The sequence below is a fragment of the Heterodontus francisci genome, chromosome 10 (assembly GCF_036365525.1).
Source record: "Heterodontus francisci isolate sHetFra1 chromosome 10, sHetFra1.hap1, whole genome shotgun sequence".
Taxonomy (NCBI): Eukaryota; Metazoa; Chordata; class Chondrichthyes; order Heterodontiformes; family Heterodontidae; genus Heterodontus; species Heterodontus francisci.
The window spans coordinates 105,315,890-105,333,036 of NC_090380.1; the positions used below are offsets into that span (position 1 = coordinate 105,315,890).

The 17,147-nt window shown below is 43.1% G+C and overlaps 1 protein-coding gene across 1 annotated transcript in view; it reads left to right on the forward strand.

The window, feature by feature from the left end:
- The window catches only part of umodl1 (uromodulin-like 1), a 122,095-nt gene that overhangs the window by 73,134 nt on the left and 31,814 nt on the right, over positions 1-17,147 (forward strand). The window contains exons 16-22 of the mRNA XM_068040011.1: positions 6,376-6,636; positions 7,403-7,519; positions 11,517-11,774; positions 11,870-12,013; positions 12,151-12,408; positions 14,598-14,710; positions 15,106-15,325. Of these exons, the coding sequence (XP_067896112.1) occupies positions 6,376-6,636; positions 7,403-7,519; positions 11,517-11,774; positions 11,870-12,013; positions 12,151-12,408; positions 14,598-14,710; positions 15,106-15,325 (1,371 nt within the window). The remainder of the gene's footprint in view (positions 1-6,375; positions 6,637-7,402; positions 7,520-11,516; positions 11,775-11,869; positions 12,014-12,150; positions 12,409-14,597; positions 14,711-15,105; positions 15,326-17,147) is intronic.

The window sequence follows — 17,147 nt, forward strand, 5'->3', positions numbered from 1 at the left end:
CTCTTTATCACCCCCTCAGCCTCCTGAATGATCTGAAGTTCATCCAGCTCCAGTTCCCTAACGTGGTCTGCGAGGAGCTGGAATTGGGTGCACTTCTCACAGGTGAAGTCAGCAGGGACACAAGTGGTGACCCTCACCTCCCACATCCTGCAAGAGGAGCATGCAACTGCCCTAGCTTCCATCCCCTTCGCACTAAATGGACAACAGAGATTTTAAAAAAAGGAAAACCTTACCTTACCAAACCCTCCACACAAGAGTCCTTTTTTTTGGTCAGAGGAGGAGGATGGGTGGGAGACACTACACGTGTAGTGTTTCGGGTTTAGCCACTGCCCAAATATATAGGTTTACTTACCCAGCAGTCCCCTGGTCCGCCGAAACAAAAGGTAATTTATTTTATGCTGAAACTCACCTTCCCAGCTGATACCTCGCTCGCACTATCGCTGCTTCAGAAAAAGCTGCTGCAACTTTTTCATACCACATATAAATTTGCAGATTACTTCTTTAGCTGTCTTAGTAAAATAAGAGCTTGTTTTTTAACCTCAGTAATCGTCACTTGACTTACAGGTGACACACTGAAATCAGCTTGAAGTAATTATACTCTCTAAATAAATGTGTTTGCCTCTGTGTCAATCTTTCTTCAGATAGGCTGTTTTCCACTTACTCATTCACTGAAAGCATTACATAAATCTGTTCTCCCCAGTGTCAATGTTCCCAGCAAATCATACTCCACAAATAGTGTAGCACATAAAAACCCAATATAAAAATCATTAACTTACCTATAAACCTAACTCCAACAACTTCCTCCTCATCTACAGCTGCAGAGTAGCATAGTAAACTCTTTTTAATCAGATGAAAATGGGACAGAACTGCATGAAATTAAAGAAAGACTTGTATTTATATAGAGCCTTTCACATGCCAAAGCCCTTTACAGCCAACGTTTGAAATGTAGTCATTTGTTGTAATGATGCTGTCTACATTTAAAGAAAAGAGGAGAAGGGCGTGGGTATTATACCTATTACAATTATAACGTGGCTGGAACCTCTTGATAGTGTGGGGGTCAGGATGACACAAGATAGTGTTATACTTGACTGTTAGGGCTCATATTAAAAGCCCAAAGGTCACTATGATAAGTATGAAGCACCATCCTTAGAATTACAGGAAATTATTATATCACACCATATCTAAACACTGACTGGCTTTCTTTCATCAAAATGACCAACTCAGAAAACGTATAAAATAACAGATTACCAATTGCCAGTAATTTAATATCATGATTTTCTATTCAAAAATCAGTCTCTCAAAGTATCATACTCTGTGTCTTCCTGACTCTGACAGCCATGTAATTAGTGCTGTGCTCACAACTCATATTACTATCATTAGATTTTATCCTAGAAAGAAAATATGTCATCATACTTTACAATACTCGTGTCATTATTAGTTGGTAAAGTTATCCACCCAAAGCAAGACTGTTCCAGACAGTTCACAAGTGTGGTGTCATATTTGATCCCTTGATGAGCTCCTGGCTACACGTCGGAGCCATCACTATGACAACCTATTGGCACATCGGAAGTGTGATGATACAGCATTCATAGACTAACCTTGAAGAGCTATGAAACAATGGCTGACGACTAAGACTGAGGGAGATGCCTCACCTAGCTGAAGTACCACAGAGGAGTGCAATCGAAGCTGGACAACTGTCTGTGAGCAGCAGTGTCCCAGAGGACATGGGGCAGATTAGGGAAACACATATCTCGGAAGTAAAAGGAAAGGGAAGGTAATATACCCTAAAGTGAACCACATTGGTGAAAATCACAAGAGGACTAAAAGTGAGGCCAGCATGGATCTATCCACTGAAGAATCACACACTCAGATTCCAAATCCAAAACTAATCAAACCCAACAAAACCCAGCCAAACAAGGGGCAGGAAGAAATCCCAGATGCCTCGCAGGAGATAACAAACAATGTATCACCCTAGAAATAAGAACTATCAATATGCCAGAACCTGATTGGTTAATGCCATGTAGTGTGGAAGCAGTAGTCAAGGGGTTAAAGCTTGTACAGACAGAGAATCTCGCCACAAGCAGTAACAGAAATTTGCATATTACAAGCTGCTCTAACAAGAGATTAACATTCCTAAAGTAGTACTAACTTTTTTTTTTCTTCTTTTGGGCCTCCTTATCTCGAGAGACAATGGATACGCGCCTGGAGGTGGTCAGTGGTCTGTGAAGCAGCGCCTGGAGTGGCTATAAAGGCCAATTTTGGAGTGACAGGCTCTTCCACAGGTGCTGCAGAGAAATTTGTTTGTTGGGGCTGTTGCACAGTTGGCTCTCCCCTTGCGCCTCTGTCTTTTTTCCTGCCAACTACTAAGTCTCTTCGACTCGCCACAATTTAGCCCTGTCTTTATGGCTGCCCGCCAGCTCTGGCGAATGCTGGCAACTGACTCCCACGACTTGTGATCAATGTCACACGATTTCATGTCGCGTTTGCAGACGTCTTTATAACGGAGACATGGACGGCCGGTGGGTCTGATACCAGTGGCGAGCTCGCTGTACAATGTGTCTTTGGGGATCCTGCCATCTTCCATGCGGCTCACATGGCCAAGCCATCTCAAGCGCCGCTGACTCAGTAGTGTGTATAAGCTGGGGGTGTTGGCCGCTTCAAGGACTTCTGTGTTGGAGATATAGTCCTGCCACCTGATGCCAAGTATTCTTCGAAGGCAGCGAAGATGGAATGAATTGAGACGTCGCTCTTGGCTGGCATACGTTGTCCAGGCCTTGCTGCCGTAGAGCAAGGTACTGAGGACACAGGCCTGATACACTCGGACTTTTGTGTTCCGTGTCAGTGCGCCATTTTCCCACACTCTCTTGGCCAGTCTGGACATAGCAGTGGAAGCCTTACCCATGCGCTTGTTGATTTCTGCATCTAGAGACAGGTTACTGGTGATAGTTGAGCCTAGGTAGGTGAACTCTTGAACCACTTCCAGAGCGTGGTCGCCAATATTGATGGATGGAGCATTTCTGACATCCTGCCCCATGATGTTCGTTTTCTTGAGGCTGATGGTTAGGCCAAATTCATTGCAGGCAGACGCAAACCTGTCGATGAGACTCTGCAGGCATTCTTCAGTGTGAGATGTTAAAGCAGCATCGTCAGCAAAGAGGAGTTCTCTGATGAGGACTTTCCGTACTTTGGACTTCGCTCTTAGACGGGCAAGGTTGAACAACCTGCCCCCTGATCTTGTGTGGAGGAAAATTCCTTCTTCAGAGGATTTGAACGCATGTGAAAGCAGCAGGGAGAAGAAAATCCCAAAAAGTGTGGGTGCGAGAACACAGCCCTGTTTCACACCACTCAGGATAGGAAAGGGCTCTGATGAGGAGCCACCATGTTGAATTGTGCCTTTCATATTGTCATGGAATGAGGTGATGATACTTAGTAGCTTTGGTGGACATCCGATCTTTTCTAATAGTCTGAAGAGACCACGTCTGCTGACGAGGTCAAAGGCTTTGGTGAGATCAATGAAAGCAATGTAGAGGGGCATCTGTTGTTCACGGCATTTCTCCTGTATCTGACGAAGGGAGAACAGCATGTCAATAGTCGATCTCTCTGCACGAAAGCCACACTGTGCCTCAGGGTAGACGCGCTCGGCCAGCTTCTGGAGCCTGTTCAGAGCAACTCGAGCAAAGACTTTCCCCACTATGCTGAGCAGGGAGATTCCACGGTAGTTGTTGCAGTCACCGCGGTCACCTTTGTTTTTATAGAGGGTGATGATGTTGGCATCGCGCATGTCCTGGGGTACTGCTCCCTCGTCCCAGCACAGGCATAGCAGTTCATGTAGTGCTGAGAGTATAGCAGGCTTGGCACTCTTGATTATTTCAGGGGTAATGCTGTCCTTCCCAGGGGCTTTTCCGCTGGCTAGGGAATCAATGGCATCACTGAGTTCCGATTTGGTTGGCTGTATGTCCAGCTCATCCATGACTGGTAGAGGCTGGGCTGCATTGAGGGCAGTCTCAGTGACAGCATTCTCCCTGGAGTACAGTTCTAGGTAGTGCTCAACCCAGCGGTCCATTTGTTTGCGTTGGTCAGTGATTATGTCCCCCGATTTAGATTTGAGGGGGGTGATCTTCTTGATGGTTGGCCCAAGAGCTCTCTTCATGCCATCATACATTCCTCTGATGTTTCCGGTGTCTGAGGCCAGCTGAATATGACTGCATAGGTGTTGCCAGTAGTCGTTTGCGCAACGCCTAGCTGTTCTTTGTGCAGTACTTCTGGCTGCTTTAAGTGCTGCGGATGTTAAATCGCTGGGGGCTTTCTTGTAGTTCAAAAGTGCAGTGCGCTTAGCGGCTATGACAGGTTCCAGCTCTTCATTATGAGATTGAAACCAGTCTGCATTTCTCTTCGCACTTTTGCCGTAGGTGGTCAAAGCTGACTCATAGATGGCGTCTCTGATGTGGGCCCACTTGGTCTCAGCATCCCCTGTGGGAGTGTTTTGAAGGGCTGTTACAAGTGAATTTAGAAATTTTTTTTTTTTTTTTAGTACTAACTGAAGTGAGAGAAACTACATAACCAAATGTAATGCAATATTTTGATGGGACCTCATCCAAAGGAAGGATGGAAAAAATGTAGGCTGGAAGCCTGAGAAGTCAATGAAATGAATGTGTAAAGTGGTGTAACCCAAAACTATTGTACCGTTTTCCCCCCTCTTTCTAAACCCAAAAAAGAACATAAAAATGAAATACAAGGAATTAAATTTTTTTCCCTTTGGGGTAGGTGTCATGCATACTGGAAGTGTGATGATACAGCATTCACGGACTAACCCTGAAGAGTTATGAAACAACAACTTTGTCTTTTAAAAAATGAACTTTTATTTTAAAAAGCGAACAATAGTCCAAAATGGCCACCACAGAAAAAGGGCATTAGTCTTTTGTATATTCAAACTGTCTGACAAAGACAAAGGACAGATTTTCAAAGCCAAAAGATGTTAATGAAACCCATCTTACATCAGTCCTAAAAAATTTCAGAATTGAATGTCTTCTTCTAAAACAAAGGAGGTGTGAAGTAACCACGTCCTGGGCCATTGTGTGATCACCATGGGGAAGAAACCAGGGTGTCTCCTAACAGGAGGAGAGAGGTGACAGTTTTACTTTAAAACAAAGACAGCCAGAGAGAGAGAGAGAGAGAGACTGACTGACCCAGAAGGTGAAGCTACTTGTAACCGTTGGCATTCCAGCAAGCCAAGAAACACCCTCCCTGCTGAAAAAATCCACCATCTACATTATACAGCAGAGAGAGAGAGAGCTGGAAGTGACCCACCATCTTCAATAGAACCTTCATTCAAGAGAGAAATCTACAATCATCTCATGCCTGCAACAATCTGGAACTTGAATCTCAAGAGAATTTAACAGGTTTATCGTAACCTTTCACCCTCACAAAAACCCACCTACCTCTTTCCCTTCTCTATTTGTTACATGTGTGTGTACATGAATGTATGAGTGAATGAGGTTGCGACAATTTTGGGATAAGGCGTATTAATCAATAAACAATTGAATTTCTGTTTTTTAAAAAATTAACCAGAAAACCAGTCACTGTCTGTTTATTTGAAAAATAAAACCCCAAGAGGCTAAACTTTTAATACAAATGCACTTGCTGCGGTCAGGGGGTGGGGGGTGGGGGGGAGTTGAACTGTAGGGAATCACCCATGTCACACCACATGGCTGTAGCACTATTTCCATCTCTGTAACATCACCCGACTGTGCCCTGGACTCAACTCATCTGATGTTGAAACCCTCATCTGTGCATTTGTTACGTTTAGACTCAACTATCCCAATGCACTCCTGGCCATCCACCCACAGTCTACCCTCTGTAAACTTGAGGTCCTCTCAAACTGTGCTGCCTGTGTCTTAACTCACACCAAGTACCATTCACCCATCACCCCTGTGCTCGTTGACCTACTCTGGCTCCCCGTTAAGCAGCACCTCGATCTTAAAACACTCATCCATGTTTTCAAATCCCTCCATGGCCTCACCCTTCCCTATCTGTGTAATCTCCTCTGGCCCTACAACTCTCCAAGATATCTACACTCCTGTAATTCTGGCCTCTTGAGAATCCCCGATTTAATTATCTTCATCATTGATGCCTTCAGCTGGCTAAACTCTGGAATTCTTCCCTTAAACCTCTTGACTTGTCTACCTCTTTAAGATGCTCCTCAAAACCTACCTCTTTGACCAAGCTTTTGGCCATTTGCCCTATCTCCTTTTGTGACTTGGTGTCATATTTTGTTTTATAATGGCCCTATGTTAAAGATGCTATACAAATACAAGTTGTTGTTGTTGACAGGGTTACTGTGTAATTTCTTGTAATGACTGGCATTTACCTTTTCAGCAACTCCTTCGCCCATTATAAACTTGACAGTTTTCAATGTCACCACTAAGAGCTTTCACATTACCTGGACAACAGATAACTATGAAGAGCAGCTATTTATTATCCAGTTGTTACAGAACGACAGTGTTGTCAAAGAAACAGAAACACTGGAGCTGGCATTAACTGTGTCTGGATTGGAGCCTGGGACTGAGTACACTGTGAGCGTTGCCTCCAGGTCATGTGAACTAGAAAGCATTGCCGCAGAGTTGAACATTAAAACAGGTAACAGTTATGATTAACATGTGCTAGCTCTAACTTGATATTAATTGCTACTAAATTAGCAAACACTTTTCCAAGCCCTCAGCATAATTGACACATAAACTGGAGAAGTTTTAGCTTAGCTTTCCTAATTTGGAGTTGAGGCATGTTTTTGGGGTGGATTAGAGCGAATGATTGTCTAACTGTGCTGCGATTTATCTTGAGTGCTTGGTCCAGATATTTAGGTGGCTAACACAAGAACACCTTCCTTTCCCTCAACAAATAATCAAAAAAAATCACAAGAAAATGTGTGAACCAAAAGGGATAAGGTGTCTTGCAAGATATTCTTGCACGATGAATTAATTGTGGGGGTGGGGAACTACCAACTTTAGCAGAGTGGTGGTAGCTGATTGGCAGCCCACTATACACAATGTCCAATTTTCCAGGAAGTCAATAGGAAGAAAAATCTGCAGGGTGTTTGTAACGGGTAGCAATCTGCTGCTGCCTGTCTCGTGGGAAGACATTTCGCTGCCTCCCGTTGTATGCTCCTGCTGAAGTTGGAAGTTCCACCCAATTATATTAAAGCTGTAAAGGGTAGAACAAAGGTTAAGGAACTTGTACCGAATGCCCCTCTCTGCTATTTAATGAGTTACTGTCTATATTAAAACATTCCGGGGAGGCATTTGATATAAACACATTAAGCTTTGATATGAGAACATGGCTGAGAGTATTTTCTACGATACCCTTATCTGCCTTGTAACTAATAATAAAATATCTTTTTGTTCAGTAGAAACCACAAGCACCCGGGCAAAACGGTCTGCCATGGACTTTGTCTCTTCAATGACCATTTACCTGGATAGACCTGGATTCCCAGCTAATTTCCCATATTCTGATGTACCTCCATGCTGTATGTGATACTTACTGTGTCTTTTCAACATTCAGTCTCAGTGATGTGACATTGTACTTTAAGATTCTCTCCTGAGTGTTCAGTTGTTATGAATGAATTTGCACACTGTTACTTTTATGACAAACATGGAGATGATCTCTCATGGGTTGGGGAGAGAATGTAAAAACTGGACAGCATACAGAGAAAAGAAAAATACTCATTTACAATTGCACAGTTAAGAGTGGAACCAAAACAAGGACAGTCCACTCATCTGGAAAATGGAGGAGAAAAACTGGAGGAGGATATTATGGTCAACCACATCACAGGCTGCAGAGAGGTCGATGAATTTGAGGAGGGAAAGGACACCATGATTACAGTCACAGAGAATGCCATTTGTGACTGAAACTGACTGGCCTTCCACCTACATAAACTTGTGTTCATCCAAAACTCTGCTGTCTGAACCTTAACTCACTCCAAATCTCATATTACCCATCACCCCCCGTGCTGACTGACCTTCACTGGCACCCTGTCCAGCAACACCTCGATTTAAAATTCCTCATCGTGTTCAAACCTCTCCATGGCCTCGCCTCTCTCTATCTCTGTAACATCCTCCAACCCCATAACTCTCCGAGATATCTGTGCTCTTCCAATTCTGATCTCTTGCACATCCCTGATTTTAATCACTTCACCATTGGCGGCCATGCTTTCAGCTGCCTTGACCCTAAGCTCTGGAATTCCATCCCTAAACCTGCCTCTCTACCTCTCTGATCTCCTTGAAGCTTCTCCTTAAATCATTTGGTCATCTGTCCTGATATCTCCTGTGGCTTGGTGTGAAAAATATCAAAATTGTTTTATTGATATTGCTCCTCTTAAGTGCCTTGGGATATTTTACAACAGTAAATGTGCTATATAAATGTAAGTTGTTGTTTTGGTGCAGGGGTGAAACCTGATTGGAGAGATACAAATTGGAGAGTTGCGAGATTGATGGGCATGGATTTGGGAGGCAACATCAGGTTTGAAGACTTTATAGAGGAAAGGGAGGTTGGAATTGGGTTTGTGGTTTGCAAGGATAGAGAGGTTGAGGGGAACGATGGTGGTTTTGAAAGTGGGATGAAAGGTGCGTGGGGAACAGTGCCTGAGGAAAGGAAGCCATCTACAATGTCAGCTAGGATTGGTATCCAGGAAGGGAAGTGGATTGGCCAGCAGTTTAGTGGGAAATGGAATCAAGGGAGCAGGAAATGGGTTTCACAGATGAACTTGGACAGGGCATGAAAGGAGATGGGAAAAAAAGCTAAAGTAAGAGGAGAAACCAAGCTGTGACATGGTACTGAGGGTCACACTGCCAGTGCTGTCACCTAATAAACTGGCTGGCGGATTTATTAACAGCAAATAGATAAATAAAAGGTAGAAAAGGCAAATAGTAGATTTGTCATAATATGCAAAGAAAGGCTTGCATTTATATAGCATCTTTCACCACCACCTTATGACATCCTGACCAATAAAGTACAATTGCTGTTGTAGGAAACTAAGCAGCCAATTTACACTCAGTAAGGTTCTACTAATAGCAATGTGATAATAGCCAGATAATCAGTTTTAGTAATGATGGCTGAGTACATACATGTTTTTGGTTCAACATCTCATCCAAATTGATGGCACCCCCAATAGTGTAGCACTCCCTCGGTACTGTCTAGATTTTGTGCTCAAGCTTCTGGAGTGGGATTTGAACTCATAGTCTTCTGACTAAGAAGCAAGAGTGCCTCAGCTGACACTCATGTAGCTTTAACTATTGCTCCTCTGAATATAGAAAATCGTAGTCATAGCTGTTGTACTAAAACACATTGGAGGGAATTTATGCTCTCCCCTGCGGCGGGTTTGGAGGTGGGGAGAGCATAAAATTGCTTGGGAGTTTGGCGAGGTGTGTTCCCGCCATCTGCCCGCATCCGCCAAAATTTAGTTTGGGGCGGGTAGGCCTGTGAACAGCCTTCCCACTCCGGTGCCAATTGAGGCCCTTAACTGTGCAATTAATCTCCAATTAAGGGCCTCATCCTACCGCCACTGCAATTAGCCATGTGGTGGGTGGCCCTGTTGCCACACGGGAAGCACAGCATGAAAAACCATGCGGGCTGCTTCCCGGCTCCGATGGAGTCCCTTATTTCAAGGCACTTGGTGCCTGAACGAGGGACCTGGCATCTGGAAGTGGGGGGGCACTGAGAGCCACTCCCCTGCTCTTGCTAGCCACCCCCCTACACCCCACTCCCCCATGATCCCCAGCCCACCCTCACCTACCTGTGGCATGGATCCAGCGCCCCTCTTGAGCCTTGGGATGTTGCTCCACCAGTAGCAGCCCCGGCCTCCGTGGTGGTGCTGCTCAGTGGAAGAGCTGTTGGCCTCTGATTGGTCGGCAGCTCTCCAAGGGCAGGACTTCCGGCATCAGGGTCCTTGATCCCATGGAAGGCCCTCTGCTTTCCACTTAAGTGCCTGATTTGCTGTAGATTTGGTGGGCGTTCCGGAGAAGAGGTGATGCAGGGTTCTCGGTGTCGCTTTTCCCGCATGTCGAGACCCCTGTCGCCAGACTAAAATACCAGCCAGTGTAAAACTGGGGTCTGAAACAAGATCCCTGATTAAACTTTGAATATTGTTGGCTGTTACCTTTCGATGAAGTTGCATTTCGCTTTCAACACAGATAAATGTGAACTAGTGCATTTTGGTAGGAAGGATAGGGAGGTTGCTTATCACTTGAAAGGTGCAAGTCCAGGTGGGTAGAGAAACAAAGGGATCCTGGAGTACAAATACACCAATCACTAAAAGTAGCGCCACAGGTTAGCAAGGACATAAAAAACAAACCAAGCACTAGGCTTTATTTCTAGAGAGATGGATTTGAAAAGTAGGGAAGTTATGCTAAACCATATGGTTCTGGTCACCATATTATAAAAAGAATGTAGAAGCATTACAGAGAGTGCAGAGAAGTTTCACAAGGTTGATACCACAAATGCTTGGGTATACATATCAGGAAAGGATTGACAAGCTGGGTGTCCTTTCTGTTGAAAAAAGAAGGCTGAGAGGTGACCTAATACAGGTCTTTAAAATTATGAAAGGTTTTGATAGAGTGATACAAAGAGAATGTTTCCTGTTGTGTGGAAGAGCATAACTGGAGGCCATCAATATAAGATAGTCAACAAGAAATCCAATGGGGAATTCAGAAGAAACTTCTTTACCAAAAGAGTGGTGAGAAGGTGGAACTTGCTACCACAGGAAATGGTTGAAATGAATAGTATGAATGCATTTAAGAGGAAGCTGGACAAACATATGAGGGAGAAGGGAATAGAGGGTTATGATGATAAATTTAGATAAGGAAAGATGGGAGGAGGCTCAAGTGGAGCATAAACATCGGCATGGACTGGTTGGGCCCAATGGCCTCTTTCTGTGCCATATATCCTATGTAATTCTCTAATGACTTAATTTCCTTTGGTAGCTCACTTCTTGTAAAGTTTCTCTGCTCCAATGCAGATTTATTTTCAATGGGTCAGTGACTGCTTTAAAGTAGTACACAAACGCATTAGTCAGTGGACTTCCAAAGGACATTAGATGGCAAAGTCACTAAATTAGAAAGAAAACTCTTCCACAAATAATGATTATTGTTGTAGCACCAGTGTTGTCATTATATCGTTAAGAACAAGAGCAACAATATCATGTGAACACCATCAACTCCAAGTTCCCTAAAAGTCACATACCTACCTGACATATATCACCTTTCCTTCATCAACACTGGGTCAATATCTTGGAATTCTTTACCTAATACCATTATGGGAGCACCATCACCACAAGGACTGCAGCGGTTCAAAGAGAAGGCCCACTAGCACCTTCTCAGGGTAAATAGGGATGTGCAATAAATGTGGCCGTGCCAGCCATCATCTTGAGAACAAATTATGATAAAGGTAGTTCCCTCAAACTCAGAGTTTTGATCACCATGTTGCTCTGTGATGTAATGCTCACTAATCGTTCTTTAACTCATCAACAGCTCCATCTTTAGTTACCAACTTGGCTGTTTCCAGTGTCACCAGCAGTGGTTTTCAATTAACTTGGACAACGGATACCAGTGAAGAACAAACCTTTGTTGTGCAGGTGCTAAAGAATGATAGCATTGTGAGTGAAACAGAGACACAGGAAATGGAATGGAAAGCATCAGGATTGGAGCCCGGAACTGAGTACGTTGTGAGCGTTATGTCTAGAGTCTGTGAGCAAGAGATCATTGCCGCAGAGTTGACTGTAAAAACAGGTAATAGCACAGGGTTAGTGATTCAAATACAGAAGTATCCTTTGGGCGTAGATCATATAAGAGCTGGAGAACTAATCACCTTCCCGATTTTACAGCTCTCAGTCCAACCAAGGCTGGAACAGAAATACCCATATCAAATGCCAGTTATCAAAGAAACAGCATCGCCTTGGACCAGTTAGTACCCAACTCTGTTCAAACCTTCATATCATCTTCCACACAAATATCTTCTCCGGCGTGTGGTGAGTGTATCTAATCTTCCAATCAGTGCACAATATCATATATGTTGGAGTCATTTTAGGGAAACTGCAGAGAGATTTAGAAATTCCTGTCATCTTAAAATGAAAAATAAAAACAGGCTTTCATTTTTATCCCCTAGTTCCTTCATCAATTAGAAGCCTCATTGCCTTTAATGTCACAAGCACCAGTCTAAGTATGATTTGGGAAGCTGATGCCACGATCAACCAAGAGTTTGTCGTACAACTTTGGAAGGGCAACAATATTGTGGTTGATGCAAAGACCATGGAAAAGAGCTGGACTGTGTCAAACCTGGAGGCTGGAGTGTTGTACACCGTCAGGGTTGTCTCTCAGCTTTGTGGGAAAGAAGGCAAAGCTAAAGTACAAGAAGTAAAATCAGGTACAAAGAGTTACATTTGGGTTATCTATTTTTCCCTCAAGCACTGTTGTTCTTGGTTCCTACAGTTCCTGAAAGATACTTGCCGACATTTTCTGCTTATGTCCTTGCCATGTGATATTCCTTGTAATGGACAAGAAGATCATGGGCTGGGAAAGGCAGAAGCAGCAAACCCTGGCTAGAGTTTTTTCATATGTGTCATAAGTCCAACTCAACAGCTACCAACTCTTACTTTTGATGTCTTCACCCTTGGACCTTCTACATCTATTGCCATTCTTGTCTTTATTATCTCCTCTGATTTTTACTGAAACTCCCTATCCTCTATTTTTAAAGACACTTCCAACAAATATTTATCTCTTCTGTGCTAAATACTTCTTTGTCCCATGGTAGCTGTTAAGTGTCCTGAAAACCTATGTCTGTTCAGGACCTGAATATTGCTTCCCTATATGAAAAAAGCTATTGGGCTAATCCAGTGAAATTCATCAGGGTCACTAGTAGGTCCACCCCACCAGAGTTCTTGTGGTAAAGCTGTTCCTGATGTAAATCTAGGCCAAGAAGTTGGACACTGAACAAGAAATGAGATGGGAATCTTTAGAGGGAGGAAAACCAAAGGGACTGTCAAAGGAGGGTTTTTAGAAAGTTTCTGAATGCACGGAGAGAGGAAGATTAGTTTTTGGGAAGAATTGCAAAACCAGAGTGGGGGCACAGTGATGGAAAGATCAGAGGGGGGTAATTTTGACTTTTGGGGTAGTGTTAAACTGGCGATATAATTTTAATTTAAATGAAAATCATAAGAAATGTATAGTGGATAGCTGATTCACTATTGCTCACTTCACCCTGTCAAAACTACCTCCAGGGGACAGAAAATAAACAGTAAACCAGTGTTGGAGGAGCAGAGGGTGTGTGTGGGCCGTTGTGGCTGTAATTAGGCCTGTTTAAGCAGGATTTACTCACTATACAGTTAAGATACACAATTAAAATCAATTGATAATGCTGTACATCCTAAATTACTGGCAAACATGGAACTCCGTTGCATTAGCTTCCAAACCCTAAACCTGATTTCAATGTACACCTTCCAGCGTGAAAGCAATGGCATCAAAGTGTCACCATATTTTTGTACTAGCTAATACATGTAGAGCCAGAAAGAGTAGACAGACTAGATCATGGAAGAAAAGTGAGTGATATTTTTAAATTACATCCGAGTTATTCTAGCCTTGCCTCATCAAATTGTCTCTAGAGTTTAGCAGTGAAATTCTTTCAATAAAGTCCATCCAGTGATAGTTTTTCCCCCTTTTCATGGTCACTTTTCCAAGGACCATCACTGTAATGCCTGCATGGTCAGGGGTAGCATAGGCTCATGGGTTTTCAGATCAGTCAGGGCTCAGCACAATAGACATAATAGAGCTTCTTCCCTTCCCTTTCCACATTGTTGATCACTAAAGTTTTATACCTTATCATTAATATCGTCTGCCTTTACTCCATTTTAAAGCCACAAGCTACCTTTCTATATAGCAAATAGGAAAATGTTACTACTTAGCCATTTTGAATATACAATTCATTTAAAATCTTACAAACTCTCCTTTTTCTTTAAGCTGTTCACAGAGGTATGATTGTGCTCAGCGGCCTCTGAATTATAGGCCTCTCTGTGACAGGATATGGGCAAAGATATTCCTGTGTACTGTTTGGGGATTTGTAACACCGAACAAGGATTAGAAGGGCTGTCCTGAGGCCCTTGTTCTAGGATCTTCTTTCAGGGGAGTGATCTCTGTATGTCATACTGCCCATTTTCCTCTACGTTTCCAGAGCCAGACTGTGTAGGAAAGTGGCACTCCTTTGTGTAAGACAGGCTTGGAGTAGAAACATGTGGTCTGGAACATGGCTTCTCTTTCATTGAATACGTGTGGTATTAACCCTCTGATACACGTGGATTGACAATGTTGTTAGTTTTCCTAAACCCTAGCTTATTCATAATTGCAATCTAATGTAGAGTCTGGACACACTCCTTTTTTGCAAATGTTGCTTTGATTTGGCTTAAAGTTCAGCTTCATGTTAGACCTAATCATAATCAATTGTGATTAATCAAACTAAAATGTACCGAACGGATCTTAACCAAATCTTCAAACCTTGGCAGACACGATCATCACTAGGGCTAACAATGAATGTATTAACTGACTTTTCACACCATCCCACAGCTGCGCGCATCATGGGAGGCAGAACAAGGATAACAAACTTAATGTTCAATGAAGGGCTGAGAAACAGCAGCAGTGACAAATTCAAGAACTTTACAGCACTATTTAGTACACAGGTATGTATACATCTCACTGCAATCTCACCAGTTTATGATGGATTTGCTTCTCATGGTTCAATAATTGAATGCCATAAGGGGGGGGAGGAGTGGGGGGGGAGGCGTGGATTACATCGGGAATTCGTAGATTTTGGTTTACACCAACAAATGCAAAATTGTGAAACCAGTTATTGTGTTAAAAAACATAGCTGTAACACGAAATGTGCAACATTTCACCAAGAGATCCTCATAAGTCGATTTGCTGTATTCCACCCATATGACTATGCTAGAAAATGGGCTTTTCTAAGGTTGGAACTGAGGCACCTTCTTCCATTTTCCATTGCTCAGATCCTGCACTTTGAGGTGCACAAAAATAAATTACCTTCATAACTAATATACTTTTCTTCTGCTCGTAGATCTTGAAATCTTTGCCTGAATACACTGCTGAACTTTTAAGTTCTGGGAAAGTCAAGATTGTGATTAAATCCCTCTGGGAAGGAAGTGTGAATGTAGACTTCCAAGTGGTCTTTGATGAAGAAATGGCAGCTAATGTTTCTGAAATCATCATGGACTTTGTGACATCAATAAAGGACAGCTCTCTTTTTAGCTTTGATCCTGACAGCACAGACATATCAGGTAATGGGGATAGGGTGGGAAAATAACTTTCAATGGAGAAAATCTCTCTTATAGAATCAAAGAATGGTTATAGCACAGAAGGAGGCTATTTGGCCTTTCGTGCTTGTGCCAGCTCTCTGTAAGACCAACTCTGCTAGTCATTCCTTTCTTTTCAGGTGCTTATCCAATTCCCTTTTGAAAGCCATGATTGAATCTGCCTTCACCGCACTATCAGCCAGTACATTCCAGATACTAACCGATCGCTGTGTAAAAAAGTTTTTCCTCATGTCGTCCTTTGCTAATCACCTTAAATCAGAGTCCTCTGGTTCTTGACCCTTCCGCCAATGGGAGCAGTTTCTCCCTATTTACTCTTTCCAAAATGCTCATGATTTTGAACACCTCTATCAAATCTCCTCTCAATCTTCTCTTCTATAAGGAGAACAGCCCCAATTTCGCCAATCTATCGACGCAACTGAAGTCTCTCCTCCCTGGAACCACTGTCATAATTCTTTTCTGCACCCTCTCCAATGCCTTCACATCCTGCCTAAAATGTGGTGTCTTGTGACAATGTTGGAATGGTGATAAATTTCCAAGTCAGGATGGTGTGTGACTTGGAGGGGAAGTTGGAGGTGATGGTTTTCCCATGCAACAGCTGTCCTTGTCTTTCTAGTTGGTGGAGGGCACAGATTGGGAGGTTCTGTCAAATGTTCTGCTCAAGCTGCAGATGCACAAAGCCCCTCTCCTTTCCCCGCTCCCTCTCCCACCTCTTTTGTTCTCACTCTTTCTCCTCCCATGGAGACCAGAGTCTTGTGTAGGCCCTGTCTGATGGCATTTATCTCACATAAGTATGTTCTCAGAACTATTGCACCACTCCTCCACCTCAACTGCCCGTTCAGTAACTGTAGCTTTCTGGATGGACTGCAACAGAAGGAACCATTCGCATCATCCAGACATTTCTTGTTATTGCCCAAACACAATCTGCAGGCTAGTTGTCTGATTTGCGGCATATTTTGGTGCATGATTGGAATGTTGTTAGTAAGATCTGACATCATCCTAGTGGCCATTACGGCAGAAAAGAGGAAGAACTTACATTCCTCTAGTGTCTTTCATGACCGAAGGACGTCCCAAAGCGATTTACAGTCAAAGAGGTACTTTTGAAGTTTAGATACTGTGTAGGAAATGCAGCACTCATTTTGTACACCCAAGGTCCCACAAACAGCAATGTAATAGATGGCCAGATAATGACCAGTGGTTTTGGCTGAAGAATAAATATTGGCACAAGCCACTGCAATGAAATTATTGGCAATGTTATTTTTAACCAATCTTGTAATCACATTTAGTAATAACACTTTGATGGCTTATTGAAATGAAATAACAGGGAAAGTATTGGAATGAAATATTAAACAAAAGTCCCATCTATGTTCTGCTAGATCAGGCAGATAGTAAAGGTCCTGGGGCAAGAAAAGCATTGACTTTCCCTGGCATTCTGCCCAACATTTCTCTCATCAGGCAGTATCATAGAGTCATAGAGTTATACAGCACAGAAACAGGCCCTTTGGCCCATTGTGTCTGTGCTGGCCATCAAGCACCTATCTATTCTCATCCCATTTTCCAGCATTTGGCCCGTAGCCTTGTATGCTATGACATTTCAAGTGCTCATCTAAATGCTTCTTAAATGTTGTGAGGGTTCCTGCCTCTACCACCCCTTCAGGCAGTGTGTTCCAGATTCCAACCACCCTCTGGGTGAAATTTTTTTTCCTCAAATCCCCTCTAAATCTCCTGCCCCTTACCTTAAATCTTTGCCCCCTGTTTATTGACAACTCTGCTAAGGGAAAAAGTTTCT